Source organism: Mesoplodon mirus, assembly GCF_964341445.2.
Source record: "Mesoplodon mirus genome assembly, chromosome: 15".
Taxonomy (NCBI): domain Eukaryota; kingdom Metazoa; phylum Chordata; class Mammalia; order Artiodactyla; family Ziphiidae; genus Mesoplodon; species Mesoplodon mirus.
Window position 1 is genome coordinate 49,398,789 of NC_138991.1, and position 18,715 is coordinate 49,417,503.

General features: G+C 41.7%; 1 protein-coding gene across 1 annotated transcript in view; it reads left to right on the top strand.

Annotated features, from left to right (window-relative positions):
* DNAH3 (dynein axonemal heavy chain 3) overlaps window positions 1-18,715 on the top strand; it is a 170,133-nt gene that overhangs the window by 18,039 nt on the left and 133,379 nt on the right. The window contains 6 exon segments of the mRNA XM_082644527.1: window positions 3,244-3,369; window positions 4,554-4,749; window positions 6,452-6,631; window positions 7,605-7,744; window positions 13,735-13,919; window positions 15,398-15,521. Of these exon segments, the coding sequence (XP_082500653.1) occupies window positions 3,244-3,369; window positions 4,554-4,749; window positions 6,452-6,631; window positions 7,605-7,744; window positions 13,735-13,919; window positions 15,398-15,521 (951 nt within the window).

Genomic DNA, 18,715 nt, shown 5'->3' on the forward strand with positions numbered 1-18,715 from the left:
GTGTGTGTGTGTGTGTGTGTGTGTACCACATCTTCCTTTTTTTTTTTTTTTTTTTTTTTTTTGTGGTATGCGGGCCTCTCACTGTTGTGGCCTCTCCTGTTGCGGAGCACAGGCTCCGGACGCGCAGGCTCAGCAGCCATGGCTTACGGGCCCAACTGCTCCGCAGCATGTGGGATCTTCCTGGACTGGGGCACGAACCCGTGTCCCCTGCATTGACAGGCGGACTCTCAACCACTGCGCCACCAGGGAAGCCCACCACATCTTCTTTATCTATTCATCTGTCGATGGACATTTAGCTTGTTTCCATATCTTGGCTATTGTAAATAGTGCTGCTGTGAACATAGGGGTGCATATTCCTTTTCAAATTATAGTTTTGTCTGGATACATGCCCAGGAGTGGGATTGCTAGATCATATGGCAACTCTGTGTTTAGTTTTTTGAGGTTATTCCTTTATGTAACTCAGGGCCAGCACAGGGTTAGAAACAGTAGTCTCATTTATATTCATCAGTGACTAAATTTGCCACAGGTATTGGTAGAAGTCCAGAGGAGGCAGGAGCCACTTTTTTTCTCTTTCATTTTTCTAAATTGTTATTCACATACTTTAAAATTCACCCTTTTGAAGTGTACAATACAGTAATTTTGAGTATACTCACAGATTTGTGCAACTTTCCTGAAAATATTGGGAATATTTTCATTATCCCTAAAAGAAACCCTGTACCCATTAGCAGTCACCCTCTCTTCTCCCTTCCACTCAGCCCCTGGCAATATTAATCTGCTTTCTGTCTCCATGGATTTGCCTATTTTAGATATTTCATATAAGTGGAATCATACAATATGTGGCCTTTCATGTCTGGCTGCTTTCACTTAGCATCATGTTTTCAAGATTCATCCATATTGAAGCATGTATCAGTACTTCATTCCTTTCTATGGCTGAATAATATTCGATTTTATGGCTATACCACATTTTGTTTATCCATTCACCAATTGCACTGGGAAGAAAGACTGATTTTTTATTATGAATCCCTCAAGAAGGGGTGTGAAGCCTGGTGGGAGAATGAGGCCACCAGAGTTCACCAAAGGCAGGCTAATGAAATGATGAACTGCCACCATCTGGGCTTTTTATTAGAAAAATTAGAGGCCGATATGTTTATGTAATTTTGATTGGGTGAACTTAATCAGTAGCTCAAATATTTTGTCTGGGGAGGATCTATAGCTGTGAATGTGTTTAGTCTTTGGAGAGCCTTGTTACTTGGATAACTTACTTGTTTTTTTCACATTCTTAGTTTTACCTATATTTTAAAAAGGAATTGCAGGTGGGGTCAACGTAGGACAGAGCCCACCAATGATAAGAAATAAACACATTCCCTCTTTGAACTGAATTCAGTTTTCTAAGGCATTGGAGGTACTAGTAAGGACATTGGGGGAAAAATGTAATTTTTTAATGAGGCAGAAGTATATAATAATAATTTATAGAGGAGTAATAATTTATAGAGTGGGCTCTGAAACTAGACAGCCTAGGTTCTGGTTCTTGCTCTGTCCCTGATGAACTGTGTGATTTGGGGAAGTTAATCTTTCTGGACCCCTGTTTCTTTATATGCAAAATGAGAATTATAACAATACTTCCCTCATGGGGTTGTTGGGTGAAGTGCTTAGAACAGTGCTTGGCATACAGTAGTTGTTCAATAAATGAAGATACTGCTTTAACTACAAGCATGTTTATGGCCTCAAAAAATAAATTAACCTAGAAATTAACAAGAAAATCAGTCACAGGGCTGGTAAAATTGCCAGAAGTTCATTACCAAGAGGATGTACACGTGAATTTAATTTGATCATATAGTGAAGATGACAAATTATTGAACATATAGCTTCTACTATGAGAAGGATTCTTATCACTTGCTTTTCATGGTTCCCTGAAGAAGATTATATAGGCAACAAAGGCACAAAAGTGAACCAAAATCATTTAGGTTTTTGTCAGCTGAACCAAAAAATCATCAAGGAGGAAGATTTGTTAAGGAAATGCTACAGAAAAATGTTCTTATATGACCTGCAGCATTTAGCTTTAAACATTTTAAGAGGTCACCTAGTGATCAGTGAAGGGTGAGGGGTTTAGGGGCCAGAATGAGGGTCGTGATCTGAAGAAAGAGTAGATTTTTCTGGCCAGTGTGGGAAGATTTTTAGGATGGAACTAAAGATGAGTAACATAGTTATCAGGTTGTGACCAGGGCCATGCTAGAGTTGGACATCAAAGTGTGTGGAGGGTGAGGTCCTCAAATTCTGCTCTCCCCTAGCAGTGCTTTGTGACTGGCCAGACAAGATGAAGACTAAGTTCACCACCTCCACCAAAAAGGAGTAGAAATGTAGGCTGCGGGATTTTAGAAGGATGAGGGAAAGTGCCTAATGGGTCCTTACAGTGGACGATGAAAATGAGAAGCGAGAACTGAGGCAAGCTAAGAAAGTGAGCAGAGATCTAGTTTGGGAAGTTGTAGGCACTGATGATTTAAAAGACTGATTATTAATGAATGAATAGGTGTCAGGAAGAGAAATGGTGGCCCTGTAAGCTAAAAAAGGCCTTGGGGAGTGTGGTAAAGGGCAGAACCTCCATTAATCTGAGAGAAATAGGAGAAGGTAAGATTATCATCAGAGAGGGCAGGAAGAGATTCATGTGTTCATTTAACAAGTATTTATTGAGTACCTGCACTATGTAAGGTACTGTGTCTGGGATGCTGTGGGTGTCTCAGTGAGCCTGTCAGCTGTCAGGGGCAGGTCTATAGGGTTTTCTGGGTTCAGACCAAAGTGGACCTCCAAGTTGTTTTGAGTAGCTCACCCAGGGGCCACACTGAGGATTGAGGGGAACCCACTTGATCATGAAGGTGGTGCTTTGCTTGCCCTGTCCTCTGTGTCTTCACTGTTAGAAAGAGCTTTGATTTGTCCACTTGATATCCCAGTTCCCAGCCAGCCAAATTCCAGGTCAGTGTCAAAACCCCACTCCCCAGATGGGTTACCTGGATCAGGACACATAGGAAGGCTCAGTAATACCTGCTGAGTTTATCTACTCCTTGCAAGAGTTCTTGTCAACTATCCACTCCCTCCTCAGACTCCCAGATTTTTCAGATATAATTCGTTTTAATCTGTTTATATCTCCTCTCACTGAAAAATGAAAATATATTTCCTTTGAACCCATCGTACACAGTTTGTTATAAAGCATCTCCTTAGCTTAGGAAGTTTTTCCCTCTCTTTCTGCAGATTTAAAGACCTCAGATTTGTTCGAACAGCAGAATTACTGGCAGGAAAATTACCTCTGCAGCCTCACGAATATCAGGATGTCATCCAGAAACACTGCATGGAAGCACGCCAAATTCTTCTCAACAAGTCAGTATCTGGCCTCAGAATGGGGCTGTATCACAGTATCATAAAGATCAAAAACTCTGTGAAGTGAAAACGTATCCAACCTGGGGGGTGCACAGATTTTGCTGACTTCTCACTGACATCTTCCTCTGTTCTCTTCCTCCCATGTTCCCATCCCCGACAGCCTCTGTGCCTCCTCATGTACACTGGTCTTTGACCCTCACTCCTAGTCTTCCTCTGCCTTTTTGAAACTCTCTCACTACCATTCCTCGATGAGAGTACCACTTCCATTCCCTCCCTCTGAAATCCTGCAGGCCTTGCTGGGTTACAGGACAATGCATTTAAATGACTTGTGTTCAGGTGGCCCAGACAAATACCTGCAAGGTTCCAAGGATGGGAGTTTTTAGTCACTTAATTCTTTTTTCCTTTGCAAATGCATGCAGGACTGTGTCCAGAGCCAGAGAAATTCCCTTATGTGAGATGATGGTGATAATACCTACCAACGGGTTTTTATTATCAGAGAAAATGTTTATACAATAGCTGGCACATAGTAGCTATTAAATATAATTATTACATCTACAACTATGACTATTACCAGTACTTCTCTGATTGTTAGAGTAGTACTTTTCTAGCAGTCAGAAAAGAGAAGTGATAGGTTGCAAATGCCAGTGGTTCCCATTGGGAATTAGAACTTGGGGGAAGTAGGATGAAAGGGACAATGAGGCATCCATTTCTTCTTTGGGTTTTCTAATTTCTGCTCTCAACTTCTGAGCAGCCACTGCCACACTGGAGTTTCTCCTCCCAAGTTTCCTTCCTTTTCTCCTCTTTCTCTTTCCCCCTATAAAGTCTCAATCAGAAAACAGACATCTGCCAGGGAGGGAAGTTGGAGAGAACATTCCAGTTCCTTATACCCCTTTACCCCAATCTCTGAATATAATGAAGAAACTATAGACACTTTCATCTTTCAGCAGGACTGTTCATTTGGGTATTGCTAATGGGAGAATAGCCTCTCAATCCAAATCTTATTACTATCTTCCCCAGAAAGGGATGTTGGCAGGTGAAGTGGCCAGGGATATGAAAGTACCAATTTGCAAAGCTGCTTAATGGGAAGGGAGCCATCTGCCTTGTTGTGGAGAGTGGGGAGTGGCTGAGAGGACTTCTTGGAGCTTGGAAGAGATTCTTAGTTAGATGCCCTGCTTTCTTTACAGATGGATCCCCACCTGTGCCCAGCTTTTCATCTCCCAGAAGGAGCAGTGGATCCTTTTTGCTCCCAAGAGTGACCATGACTCCTCTCGTCGCATTGAGGAATATTTTGCTTCTGTTGCATCCTTCATGTCACTCCAGCTCAGGGAGTTGGTTATTAAGTCTCTGAAGGACCTCGTTTCCTTTTTCTTGATACACAAGGTATGTAGGGGACCAGCAGTAGACCCTTTGGAGTGGAATCAACTGAGATAGACTCAGGATTCAGTCATGTAAGGTCCTCAGCTGTAAGCCAAGCCAAAAAGTAAAATTCTTGATTTGAACACATATCAGGTGACTATTAGTTTATAAAAATGATTTATTTAAACACACAGCAACCTTTCCTGAGATAATTACCTCCTACTATATTGGTAAAAATCTACAGAACTAGAGAAATTAAGAAAATTTAAAGGAAGATTGAATAAAATGGAATGCATACCTCCTACAGTAGAGGAAGTGGTCACTTTTTCATCCTCTCTATTAAAAGAGGGGGTTGAAAACGGTTTGTTATCAATTTTTGACTTGATATTTAGGGAGTGTTTTGTGTGTTCATTGCAGATATTGGCTTTTGTTCTTCAGTCTTTGAAAGGGTACCTCTAAAAACAAAAGGCTTTATTGACCTAATAACTTCTTTCATGAAACTACTTCAGTGAAGTCTATATAAAAACTAAAACACTAAGTCCTGGTTTTCAAAGCATCCCTTAAATTTAGATAACCTGGGAGATCAAGGAATATTCTTTTGGATTTTATATTATGTGCCATTTTATCTTAAAAAGAGCTATAAAATTTAAAATTGCCTGTTAGAAAAGGTCAAGTTCTAAGCATTTTTACAAATAGAGTAAAAATGAACAATTGCCCTTTTGCTCAAAAGAATGTAGAACCAATGCTATTGAATTTAGACTGCACTGTTAGCACTCTGCAGTGGACTAATCTATACATGTCATTGTAATCATCTACTGGCTAAGCAGAAGAAGCTCAGATGTGGGAACAAGTCTCACTCTAAAATGCCACACAAAGGGAAAACTAATATCTTCATATATCTTAAAGAAAGAAATTTATGGGTATTTGGTACATAGTAGGCATTCAACTAATGCTTATCAATAATCCTTAAACCAATCTAGATACCTCTAGAATCAATTACTTGGACAATTACTTTACAACTGCCCCATGCCAATTTCGTTAGGCACTGTAGTTTATGAAAGGTATTTTGTGTTACTAACCTGTGTTGGGGATTAGAAATATCTCCACACCAATATTTCTACTGCAGGAAGGTTGACAATTTTCAGTGTCTAAAATATACTATATGCTAATTAGCAACTTCATGTGAGGTATACAGATAAACTATACTTGTGGATTCAGTCAACAAATTTTTATTGAGCACCTATGATGTACTAAATGATATTTTGGATATTTTGGAGGACATAGATGGATCAGAGACAAATCCTGCCCTTAAGGTTAGTGTAGAGAAGATGTGCATGTAAATCTCACGAGAGAAAGATAAAATACCATAAGGAAGTGGAAATATGGAAGTCCAGAAGTGGAAGATTATTTCTTGCTGCGGAACAGGGAGGCTTCCCAGGGGAGGGGATTTTGAGCTGAATTTTAAAGGATGGGGAGGATTTGGAAATACTGACAAAGGAATTTCCAAGCAAAGTAAACATACTGAATCAAAGCTTTGAAGAAGGGAGAGAGGGTGAACTCAGGTGGGCTAAGACATACTTTGCCCTTATTTTAAATATGAACAGTGCATGGTACCTTTCATTTCCTTTTCTGGTGCCCATGTAGTACTATAAATGGGTAAGATTCGCTCCCTTGATTCTAGAAGGTTCCATTTTGTAATAATTTCCATATCTTATGTCTCCTGAAGGATGGGAATGATTTCGAGGAACCCTACCAAGAGATGGAGTTCTTTATACCTCAGCTGATCATGATCAAGCTTGAAGTCAATGAGCCCATTATTGTCTTTAATCCATCTTTTGATGACTGCTGGGAATTAATACACAACTCTTTCTTGGAAATTATTAAGAACTCTAGGGGGATTCCCAAGGTATAGTATTCACTTAATTATTCATTTGTATTTTTATTCACATATTGAATAAAATATATTTAAAATGGCTGCTTGTACAAGGTAGGGTTTTATTGATACTTTGGGAGATATATCCTGAGTACACCCACTTGACTCCCAGAAAGAGGATTTGGGCCTTAAAGAAATGTTCACACATCCCATTAACAAGGACACTAAGAGTTACTTTGTAAGAAAGTAGAGTTCCCCACATGATGCCAACCTCAAAAGGGCAGATATGTCCCAAGCCATATCCATCTTGGGTTAATAATTCATGATGGATCAATTGCCATGTACTTTGCCAAGAATTTTCATAAGACTATATCTAATTTAGTTGTTGAATTTCCATTTGTTTGTTTATTTAACTCACTGTAGGCTTCTAGGGGAGAGATTAAAGCTTCCCTTCCTGGCCCAAGCCCTTTTCCAGGTTTCCTTTCCAGGGTGACATTACTTACCAGATTACAGACAGTTATTAGCAGACTTTTAGAACTGGGCAGGATCACCCACATGAGTGTGACTCTTTGGCATTCCATCTTCTGCCCCCTCTGGGTGGTTGGTGTGGCAAGAGGGCCAGGGTCCAGCCCCACATAGGGAAGGGACTTGCGGGGTGTTTCTCCCCTCCCCATCCCTCCCTCTCCCTTCTTCCCCATGCATTATGTATGATGCTTGGATGCTTTTAAGCACTCTTCTCTTTGCAGTCCTGTGCTTAGAGGGTTCTAAGAGCTCATGATTAGAGTTGGACTTTGTAGGGAAGCATGTGAAGCCACATGTTCCAGTTGATTTCACCAGAGAACTCTAAATTGGGGGTTTTGAACCAAACCAAGTCAGTCTAACAGGAAAACTGGATATTCAGAGGGGGAAGAAACGTGGGCAGCTCTCCTACAATCAGTATCCTTAGGAAGGAAATGAAAGAGAAGACCCTGTAATTTGGAAGAATAAGTGTGGGGCTTGGAGACAGTTAAAGTACATACCACTCAAGTTCCCCTTCACTGCTGGTGATCAGCAATGTTTGCGAGCAGCTGGGCTGGGAGAGCCCAGGGCTTATGTGGCTGCTGCTGCTAACAGCCTGGCAGGGGCTGGTAGTAGATTTAGTGGGTTGTAATGCCAAGAAGACATAGTCATAGGTCATAGTTTGTACCAGGTTTGAAAGCTAGGCCCAAGTAAATGCTGATGACTCTACTAGACTATGAGAAAAAGCAGCCCAGGATCTGAATTCTCCATCTAGAGATGCCTATAGCACAGTCTGCTTCCCTGAACCCCTCACACTGTATTATCTCTGATCTGGGTAGTGATATTTTATTTTATTTTATTTTATTTTTTTATTTTTTGCTTTATAACAAATTTAATCAGTTATACATATGTTCCCATATCCCCTCCCTTTTGCGTCTCCCTCCCACCCTCCCTATCCCACCCCTCCAGGCGGTCACAAAGCACCGAGCTGATCTCCCTGTGCTATGCGGCTGCTTCCCACTAGCTATCTACCTTACGTTTGGTAGTGTATATATGTCCATGCCGCTCTTTCACTTCGTCACAGCTTACCCTTCCCCCTCCCCATATCCTCAAGTCCATTCTCTAGTAGGTCTGTGTCTTTATTCCTGTCTTACCCCTATGTTCTTCATGATATTTTTTTTTCTTAAGTTCCATATATATGTATCAGCATACAGTATTTGTCTTTCTCTTTCTGACTTACTTCACTCTGTATGACAGGCTCTAGGTCCATCCACCTCATTACAAATAGCTCAATTTCATTTCTTTTTATGGCTGAGTAATATTCCATTGTATATATTTGCACAGCAAAGGAAACTATAAACAAGACAAAAAGACAACCCTCGGGATGGGAGAAAATATTTGCAAACGAATCAACAGACAACAGATTAATCTCCAAAATATATAAACAGCTCATGCAGCTCAATATCAAAAAAACAAACAGCCCAAACAAAAAATGGGCAGAAGACCTAAATAGACATTTCTCCAAGAAGACATACGGATGGCCCAGAGGCATATGAAAAGCTGCTCAACATCACTAATTATTAGAGAAATGCAAATCAAAACTACAGTGAAGAATCACCTCACACTGGTTAGAATGGGCATCATCAGAAAATGTATAAACAACAGATGCTGGAGAGGGTGTGGAGAAAAGGGAACCCTCTTGCACTGTTGATGGGAATGTAAATTGATACAGCCACTATGGAGAACAATATGGAGGTTCCTTAAAAAACTAAAAATAAAATTACCATATGACCCAGAAATCCTACTACTGAGCACATAACCAGAGAAAACCATAATTCAAAAAGACACATGCACCCCAATGTTCATTGCAGCACTCTTTACAACAACCAGGTCATGGAAGCAACCTAAATGCCCATCGACAGACAAATGGATAAAGAAGATGTGGTACCTATATACAGTGGACTATTACTCAGCCATAAAAAGGAACGAAACTGGGTCATTTGTAGAGACATGGATGGACCTAGAGACTGTCGTGCAGAGCGAAGTAAGTCAGAAAGAGAAAGACAAGTATCATATGTTAACGCATATATGTGGAATCTAGAAAAATGGTACAGATGAACCAGTTTGCAAGGCAGAAATAGAGACACAGATGTAGAGAACAGACATATGGACACCAAGGGGGGAAAGTGGCGGGGGTGGTGGTGGTAGTGATGTGATTAATTGGGAGATTGGGATTGAGATATATACACTAATATATAATAGATAACTAATAAGAATTTGCTGTATTAAAAAAATAAAATTCAACAACAACAGAAAAAGAATTGGGGTGGAATGGTAGAAAATGGAGTGGGCAGAATTAGAAATAACATTTCTTGTATATAGCCTTCTGTGTTTTTAATACAATGTAAGATTTTTACCCTAAGGATGGTATTGTTGACAGTGGCAGATTGAAAGCCACATTTTATATTGGTTCCAATATTTAAATAGAAATCTGAATTGACTTTTATGTGAATTTATTCCTGAAAATCCATGCTGAAGGACATTGGAGTGTGGATCATCAAAAAGTTTTTAGCTTTTGTAAATAAAGTTGTAATCAACAATTGTAAAAAAAAAAAAAAAAGCAAGGTAAAACAACCACAACAGCAAAACAAAACAAAACAAAAAGCTGGAAAAGGTCTTAGCTGTGTAGAGGTGGGGGGGCTTAGGTCCGGCCGGAGCTTAGGCGGGGGCAGGGCCTAGGCTCAGGACCAGAGCAGAGGTAAAAGCGGGGGTGGTGGTGGGGTAATGCCTAAGCTCAGTGCAGCCAGAGAGGGCCTTGGAGTGCTGAGGATCAGGCCTCGGACCTCAGCAGGCCCCCTGGGGCCAGAGTGGGCAGGGGAAACACTGGCCTATTTCCTTCTGACCCTCCTATCCCCCGAGTGTCTCTCTCCCTTCCTGCTGGCTGATCTCACCTTGGATGGGCCCCTCCCAAGCGAGTGTGGGAACCCCTCCCCTCCCCCAGCTTCCCATTAGGGGCACTGGCCCTGTCTACGCTCTACTTTTCCTCCCCCTCCCTTCCTCCCACGCCCCCAGGGCCCAGCAGCAGGAAGGGGCCTCAGAGGGCAGAGGATCAGACCCTGGATCTCAGCAGGCTCCCTGGGCCCAAGTGGGCAGGGGAAACGCTGGCTGTGTTCCCTTCTGATCCTCCGATCCCCAGAGGATCTCTCCCCATCCCCACTGATCCCCTCGCTGTGAGTGTGTCCCTCCAGGCATGGGAGCCCCTCCCCTCCCCCAGCCACCCCTCAGGGGCACCTGTCCTGTCCAGCCTCCACTTCTCCTTCCCCCTCCCTCCCCCCATGTCCTACCCAGTCGCTTGGGGGTTCCTCCTGTCCCCTGAGGTGTCCAAGGTCCCCCACCAGCACCTGGTAGATGCCCTAGTGGTGAGGACACATGAACTCCATGTCCTCCTACTCTGCCATCTTGACTCCCCCCCTGCTTTACTTTTATATAGAACACTTCATTCTTGTCACTACTGATCACCAAATGTGTGGAGGATTTTCTCCACACCACACAATTCTGTAACACCAGCTAGGTGCCCTACAATTCAACTTAATTCTGACACTGTCTACCCAGAGATAGCATCAGCTTGCACAGGTTAAGGGCTCAGTCCTATAAAACTGCCCCCCATTACTTCAGACTGTTGCCTTGCTTCTGATCAGCCAGCTATAGATTGAAGGTTCCAATGACCCCCTTCTTGGGTTTGATTAATTTGCTCCAAGCTTCTAATCATGGCTCGGTGTTTCCGGTGACCCACTTCTCATCCAGGAGCCATCTAGGAGCCCACCCTGAGTCACCTCACTAGAACAAAAGATACTCTTATTATCCATGAAATTACAGGGGTTTCATGGGCTCTGTGCTAGGAACCTGGGGCAGAGACCAATATATATTTTTCCTTTATTTCGCAGTGGGTCTGCTACCACTCTTCTGGGCCCTTGCAAGAAGCTGATAGGTTAGCCACATGATATTTACTCTATGCTTTCTCATACAAAAGGAAAGAAGAATGGATTCTTATCAGAGGGAGTCTATCACACTGAGAGGATCTACCTATATTAGGCTAGGCTACATGCTGTAACAAAGAAACCCAAGATGTCATGATTGAAAATAATAGTTTATTCTTGCTTGGGATAGCTCCAGATTGGCGGGAAGATATATTGTGTGCATTCAGAGACTCAAGGAGATGGTGACTTTACATCTTTAACATATAGCCTTCAAGGTCATTCTAAGTGTTGATATCCTAGACTGTTGGCAGGAAGAAAGAGCATGGAGGAACATGCAAGGACAGTTTCATGTGCTGTACCTGAAAGTGATACCTATCACTGCTTCCTACTTCCCACTGACTGGAACTCAATCACATGACCGTACCTACTATGGACTGAATTGTGTCTCCCCCAGATTCATATGTTGAATACTGTCTTAGTCCATTCAGGCTGCTATAACAGAGTACCATTGGCTGAGTAGCTTATAAACAATAGAAATCTATTTCTAACAGTTCTGGTGGCTGGGAAGTCCAAAATCAAGGCTCTAGCAGATTTGTTGTTTGTTGAGAGCCTGCTTCCTTGTTCACAGACCACCATCTTCTCATTGTATGCTCACATGGAAGAATGGGTGAGGGGTCTCTGAGGTCTCTTTTATAAAAACACTAATCCCATTCATGAGAGCATAGCCCTCATGACCTAATTATCTCCCAAAGGCCACCTCAAAATAACTGTTACAGGCTTCAGGACACAGGGGGGAAGGGGAAGCTGGGACAAAGTGAGAGAGTAGCAATGACATATATACACTACCAAATGTAAAATGGATGGCTAGTGGGAAGCTGTTGCATAGCACAGGGAGATCAGCTCGATGCTTTGTGACGACCTAAAGGGGTGAGAAAGGGAGGGTGAGAGAGAGGCTCAAGAGGGAGGGGATATGGGGATATATGTATACATATAGCTGATTCACTTTGTTGTTGTACAGCAGAAACTAACACAACATTGTAAAGCAATTATACTCCAATAAAGATTAAAAAATTTTTTTTAAATGCTGTTACATTAGGGATTAATTTCAACATACAAATTTTGGGAATACACAAACATTCAGTCTGTAGCAAAGCACTAATGCCCTATGTGACTGTATTTGGAGACAGGGCCTATAAGGAGATAATAGGACTAAAGAAGGTAAAAGGATGAGGCCCTAATCCAATAGGGTTGGTGCCCTTACAAGAAGAGAAAAGACAGAGCTTCTTTCCTCTCCACCATGTGAGGACACAGCGAAAAGGCGGCTATCTGCAAGCCAGGAAGAGAGCCTTCACTAGGGACCAAATAGGTCAGTACCTTGACCTTGGACTTCCCAACCTCTAGAACTATGAGAAAATACATTTTTTGTTGTTTAAACCACCCAGTCTGTAATATTTTGTTATGGTAGTCCAAACTGACTGGTAAAATACTCAACTAAAAATACAGAGGAGGCTGGGAAATATAATCCAGCTCTGAGTCCAAAAGTGGAGAATACTATGAATCCATGTAGCACAATAGATAAGTTCTGTATAGCAAGTTTCTGAATTGTATAAAAATTCATTTCTAAAATCCCAGCATCATCTGTAAAGATGTTTTAATCATTTTCTCATCAGTTTGATACAATTAGCTTCATTGTGGAGGGGTCTCCACCCATTAAGAAGGAACATCAAGGACTGAAAACGTTGAGAGGAGTGGTTTTTATCCATCTATAGTGTATGACCATCAACATGTAATGATCAATTAATAATGACAAAAACTATTATAGCTATTATTGCTAACACTTCTTGAGGGCTACTAGGCATGTGCTAGGCATGGGTATATTGCAAATAATTTGTTCCTAATTGTAGTTAAAATGCTGAAGACTGTCATTCATTAGCTTTTGTATAAATTAGAGCATATTCAAATTATCCCTGTAATAACATTTTTTCACAGTCTTGTGTTCGAGGATAAGTGGGCAGTTAGATCTAGTGGTCCCAGTAGTTCAATGTAAATTTCTCTATGCCACCAGGAATTACCTGCAGCACATGAGGATAAACTTGCTGGTGTACTGTTAAGAGGAGTGATTACAAATTAATTTAGTATTCTACTTCAACATAAAATTGAGGAGTTGCTGCTGTTGGTAGTGGTGATATTGGCTATTGTTTTGGTCTAAATCTGTATTTTACCCATGGTATATCTGTTAAGAGTATAAGCTTTGGAATCAATTAAACTAGTTCAAATCCTGGCTCTAACATCTACACATCATGTTGCTTTGGATAAAGTTACTCAGCCTCCCTTTCTTCCATTATAAAATGTTGATAATAATAGTTCCTAACTCTTGGAATTTTCGTGAAGATTAAATGAGTTAATATTCATTCAGTGATTAGAATGGGGCATGGCACATAGTAAAGGGCCTAGTACATGTCATATATTATTATCATTTCTACTGTTATTATTTCTAAAATATGCTATGTATGTGAATATTATCCATCAAGAATTTTCAGGTAGAGAAAAGTTGGAAAACATTGTTCTAGTCTCCAAATAGGAACCATGTTTGTTTAGTATAGTGGGTCTTATAAGAAAACTATTTTTAGATAATGATGATGGCTGTTTCTTTCCCTGTAGCATCTGTAATCAGTACAGCATCGTTGCAGACAAAGTCAGTGAGATTCCTGTCAACACTGGGGAGCTAGTATTCCTCATAGAATTCTTAAAGAAATCCAGCGATGTCACCGTGTTCAAACTCAGGAGGCAACTTAGAGATGCAGCTGAACGGCTAGAGTTCCTGATGGACTATGCAGACTTGCCCCGTAAGTCCAATGTCACGTGTGTACATGCAACTGTTTGTGTATATTTATATTTTTAAGGATAAGGAGCCAGGGGAAAGAGAGTTAGCAATTCTACCACTAAATATCAGTATCAGGAGAGCTACTTTTCAAGTGTGTCCATATAGTAGAGGCACTAATTCCACACCGGAATTTGAATCAAAGAGAATCTTATTGGGCTTCCCTGGTGGCGAAGTGGTTGGGAGTCCACCTGCTAATGCGGGGGACGCGGGTTTGTGCCCCAGTCCAGGAGGATCCCGCATGCTGCGGAGCGGCTGGGCCCGTGGGCCATGGCCGCTGAGCCTGCGTGTCCGGAGCCTGTGCTCCACTACGGGAGAGGCCACAGCGGTGGGAGGCCCACGTACCGCAAAAAAAAAAAAAAAAACAACCCAAAGAGAATCCTATTGTTAGACAAAAAGAAGAAATATCTAGGGACTTGACTGGTTCTTAGATGCCTGTCTTTGCATCTTGTGCCTGGTGTTCCTGGAAAAGTCACTTTCAAATGCAGAGTCCTTTTATAAGTGGGTAGGTTGAATTCATCTATAATCTAAATACAATCCCACCTTTGAGGAGGCCAGGGCACTTTCCTTCATGCTCCTGCATATATTAAAAGGAAAGAAATGATCAGGGCCCCTTCAAGGCTTATTGAGCCAAGTTAGGACTCAGTAAGGACCTAACTTTGTAAGGACCAGGTTCTGAAGGAAAAACTAATATGCCCTCTACAAGCCAAGTTTCAGAGCCTTTTTCCATCTGGAAATACCTGTGAATTACCTGGTGTTCACAGTGTTTAGGGGGGATGGTTATGGAAGGTAGAGATAGGGACTGGGAGTGAAAAGTGGTCCACCATAACCATCCACCTGCACATTCATGAGCTGTGCTCTTGACCATGTGAACACACACTGGACTCTCTCACTGTGGTCTCTGCCTCCTAAATTCCCAAGGGTACAGAGGGAACCCAGGGCATTTTAACTGACCAGAGCCATAAGATGGGTAGGGCATCTGGCATTGATATTATCACTGACCTTTAACCAAAAGGGAGACTGAAACTCAGATGAGGTGAAATAGTTTAAAGAATAGTACTGAACTTCAACGTAGGTTTCTACTCAGACCTAGCCTGGGAAGATAATGAAGCACAGTGGTTAGAACATAGGCTTTGGAGTTGGTTAGACTTAGACCTGGGTTTGAAATCTGCTCTGCTGTCTCTTACTGGTGTGACCTTGACCACTTGGCTTAACTTTGTTTCCCATCTGTAAAAACGAGGATGATAATACCGTCTACCTTCTAGCCTGCCCTGTAGAAAGTGTTCAATAAATGTTGGCTATCATTCATCAATAATGGGCCCATTCATTAATTGCCACCCCATACTCAATTCTGTTGACCTCTTGTTCTGCTGAATTAATTCCCTGCGAGTTGACCGACCTATGCTGAGCATTGTCCTAGAACAGACTGTGTGTGTTTTGCAGAAGAGGATATCAAACTGAACAGTACTCTGTTCCTCTGGCCAGACCAGATTGAAGATATCTTTGAAAACAGCCGAAACCTTCTCCTTAGCAAGAGGGATCAGGCAGAGATGGACCTCATTAAAAGGTACAGGGAAAGTCTGAGGTTGTTTTAGACATGATACTCAGCTTCATAACATGCCACATGTTCCTGGTTCTGTCTAGAGCCACCCCACCCAGCAGTGCGTGGGTGAAGTCGCAAGACAATTGGTGGGGAAGGAATTTCCTTTTGTTTCCCATTGAATTATGTTCTCTTTAAGCCTGCTTCACTGTAGTGACGCTGGCCAATGCCTTCTCTCCCTGCCTTGAACAATTGGAATTTAGTGGTGCAGAGAGAAAAACACAAAAATAGTAACATGTAATAATAGCCTCACAATAATAATAGCAAAATTGTCAGCCTTACATTGGAGACTACAGATATGTGAGATATCAAGATAGGATAATAAAGGCATGGTTGGAGGCTGAGAAACTGCCTGTTTTGCAGCTGGTCTCGTTCAGTGCTAATGTGCCTGTAATCATTTATTCATTGAGTATTTATTATGGATTTTTACTATGTGCTATGCTCTATTCTAGACACATAAGTGTGTTTGACTGCTAAATAAATATTTTAATGCAGTGACAAAATATTGCACACTGAAAAAGTCAGACAATATCAAGTGAAGTGGGCCAAGTATGACGTATATGGTAAAGACACACCTGTGTGCATGTGCGTGCATGCACACACAAACACACACATTCCAGCTTGTAACACTTTGTTTAGGAACTTCAGATTCATACCAGTTACCATCCCCATCACACATGAAACTCCCACTACCCAACTTTAGGTTCCATAATCCCTGCAAATACTCAGGAGAAAGGAAAAGGGTAGATAAAAGCAGGGATTTTGTTGTAGTTGTTCAGTCAGGGACGAAAATGAGTCCAACACATGAGATGTATGTGTTAAAGCACAGTGGTAGAGGGCCCATGTCCTCAGTTACCCTGCTACAGATTTCTACACAGAATGGGAGTTTGGGCAGAAGGATAAACCCACTTAGTTGCTACCTTCAAAATATGACTTAGGTCTGTTGCCCAGAAAAACAACAAGAACAACAACAACAAAAGATGTGTGTGTGCGAGTATTTGTTTCTTCCTACAGCCTCCTCCTTCCTCTACCTAAATGGCTACTGTCCCCAGAACCCAGAATTTAGCCCAATGAGTAGAACTGATTTCTTTCAACTAATAGATTTTTAGTTTTAGAACAGTTTTAGGTTCACAAAAAAATTGAGCACAAAATATAGGATCCCCCTATACCCCCTCACCCCTTGCACACAGCCTCCCCCATGGAACTGAGTTTTGATGCCTCACCAAGAAGCAGAACCATTTTGTAAGTTAGATGAACAGGAGCAAATTTCTTCATCTTTTTGAGCCTCAGTGTCCTCATCTGGAAAATGGGCTAGTAGAACCAATCTCAGATCATCTCATTTTATGAGAGGTGTCATTGTATTGAAGGATGAAATGAAATGGTCTGAAGTGGCGCCTAGGTGGTGTCCAGCACATGACAGGCATTCAAGAGTGGTCAGCTTCTTTTACACTTAAACAATGACTTCTTTGGGGAGAAAATGCTTCTTAACTTCCAAACCACTACCTTGTGAGCGTACTTCTAGAACATTGCTGTAAGGCCATTTACAGTAACTGTTGAAGTTAAGAGGAGTGAGGGGTGTCTCCGGAAGAAATGGGAACAAGTGTCATTTATGATGAGAGGAGAGTGCCAAGCTTCTTCTTCTTGGAGGGGCAACTCTAGCTTGACCCCATCAACTGGTCCCTGAGCTCTCAACCACAGAACTCAGCAGAGGAGCAGCTCTAGGGGATACCTGCAGCCCTGGGCTCAGCCCTCTCTTTGGTGGAGTCTTAAACTTGCTGTCCATCATTTTTGCATAAATCCTGAGAAAAACCTTTGAGAAGGGCTTAACAATATTCATTGATTCATTCATCTTCTGTGGAAACAATCCCATTCCCTCTCTAAGAGACTTGACCTTATTTTTCCAGCCCACGATAATTTTTTGGCTTCAATGCTTATTTTTCTCCACTTGCTGTCCCCACTCCCTCTCCCAATTTCTTTTCCACCTTTCCTCTGTCCACTCCATGCCTGGTTGGCTGATACCTGCAGTCTGTAGCCTCTGGCTCCCGTGTCTGTTGGATCCAGACAGGGCCAGGCCAGTGGAGAGCACTCAGGAGGTTAGAGAGTGACTGCTGGGCTTCTTCCCCTCTCCCTCCCTGCTTGTTCCTGGGGCTCTGGCCAGTAGCTCCCTCCCTCCTGGACGACAATTCTTGCTCCTCCATGGTTCCAGTTCTCATTGTCCCCTCAGCCCTAGGGATCATAATGGCTTCCCTCTGAGGCTAGTCTCTGGGTGCTTCACTCTCCCCTCTTTGTTCCTTTAACCCTACCCACATCTCACCTCTGTAAGTAGTCCCTTAATTAAAGTCTCTTTCTTTGAACATCAAAGTGAATTCTATTTCCCGCCAGAATTCTGACCAATCCACCATTTTAAAATTCTTGCATTATTCTCCCATAGACTCCAGGTGGTCCCACGAATAGAACTCAATTTACTTAACTGAATTTCCTGAGTATCTACTATTTACTAATGACATACACTTATATATGTATATATTATGGACATGAGAGCACTTTAGAAACTGTAATGTGCTAAGCAATTATAAAAAATTTAAAACAGTACGAACTGTCAGTTATAAAATATGTTACAGGGATGTAATGCACAGCACAAGGAATAGAGTCAATATTTTATAATAACTTTGTATGGTGTGTAATCTATAAAAATATCAAATCACTGTGTTATACACCTGAGACCAATATATCAATAATATTGTTAGTCAACTATACATCAATAAAATTTTAAAAAAGAAATTTAAAACAATAATAATCATAATATTTTACAATAATCACTGACTTTGTATACCATTTCCCTCTGGGAAGAATTCAAGAGTGCTTTTATCAGAGATTTATCTTTGTGTGTGTGTCTGTGTTTGGAGCCTCAAGAAGAATCTTAAGGATGTGAAAAGGCACCCAGCAGCACCTAATTGTGTAGATAACAGGAGAATCAGCTTTCCCCTCATTTTGTTCCACTCAGTGGTAGGTTCCACGGGCCTGGAAGTGACCTGGAATATACATGACGGACATCTCAGGAATGTGAGCTGCTCTTTGCCATAAGAGTGCATCTTCTGGGAAGAAAGAAAGGTGCCTTAGGGGGAGTACCCAGATTGTGTTCTGGGATCCAGATAGAGCAC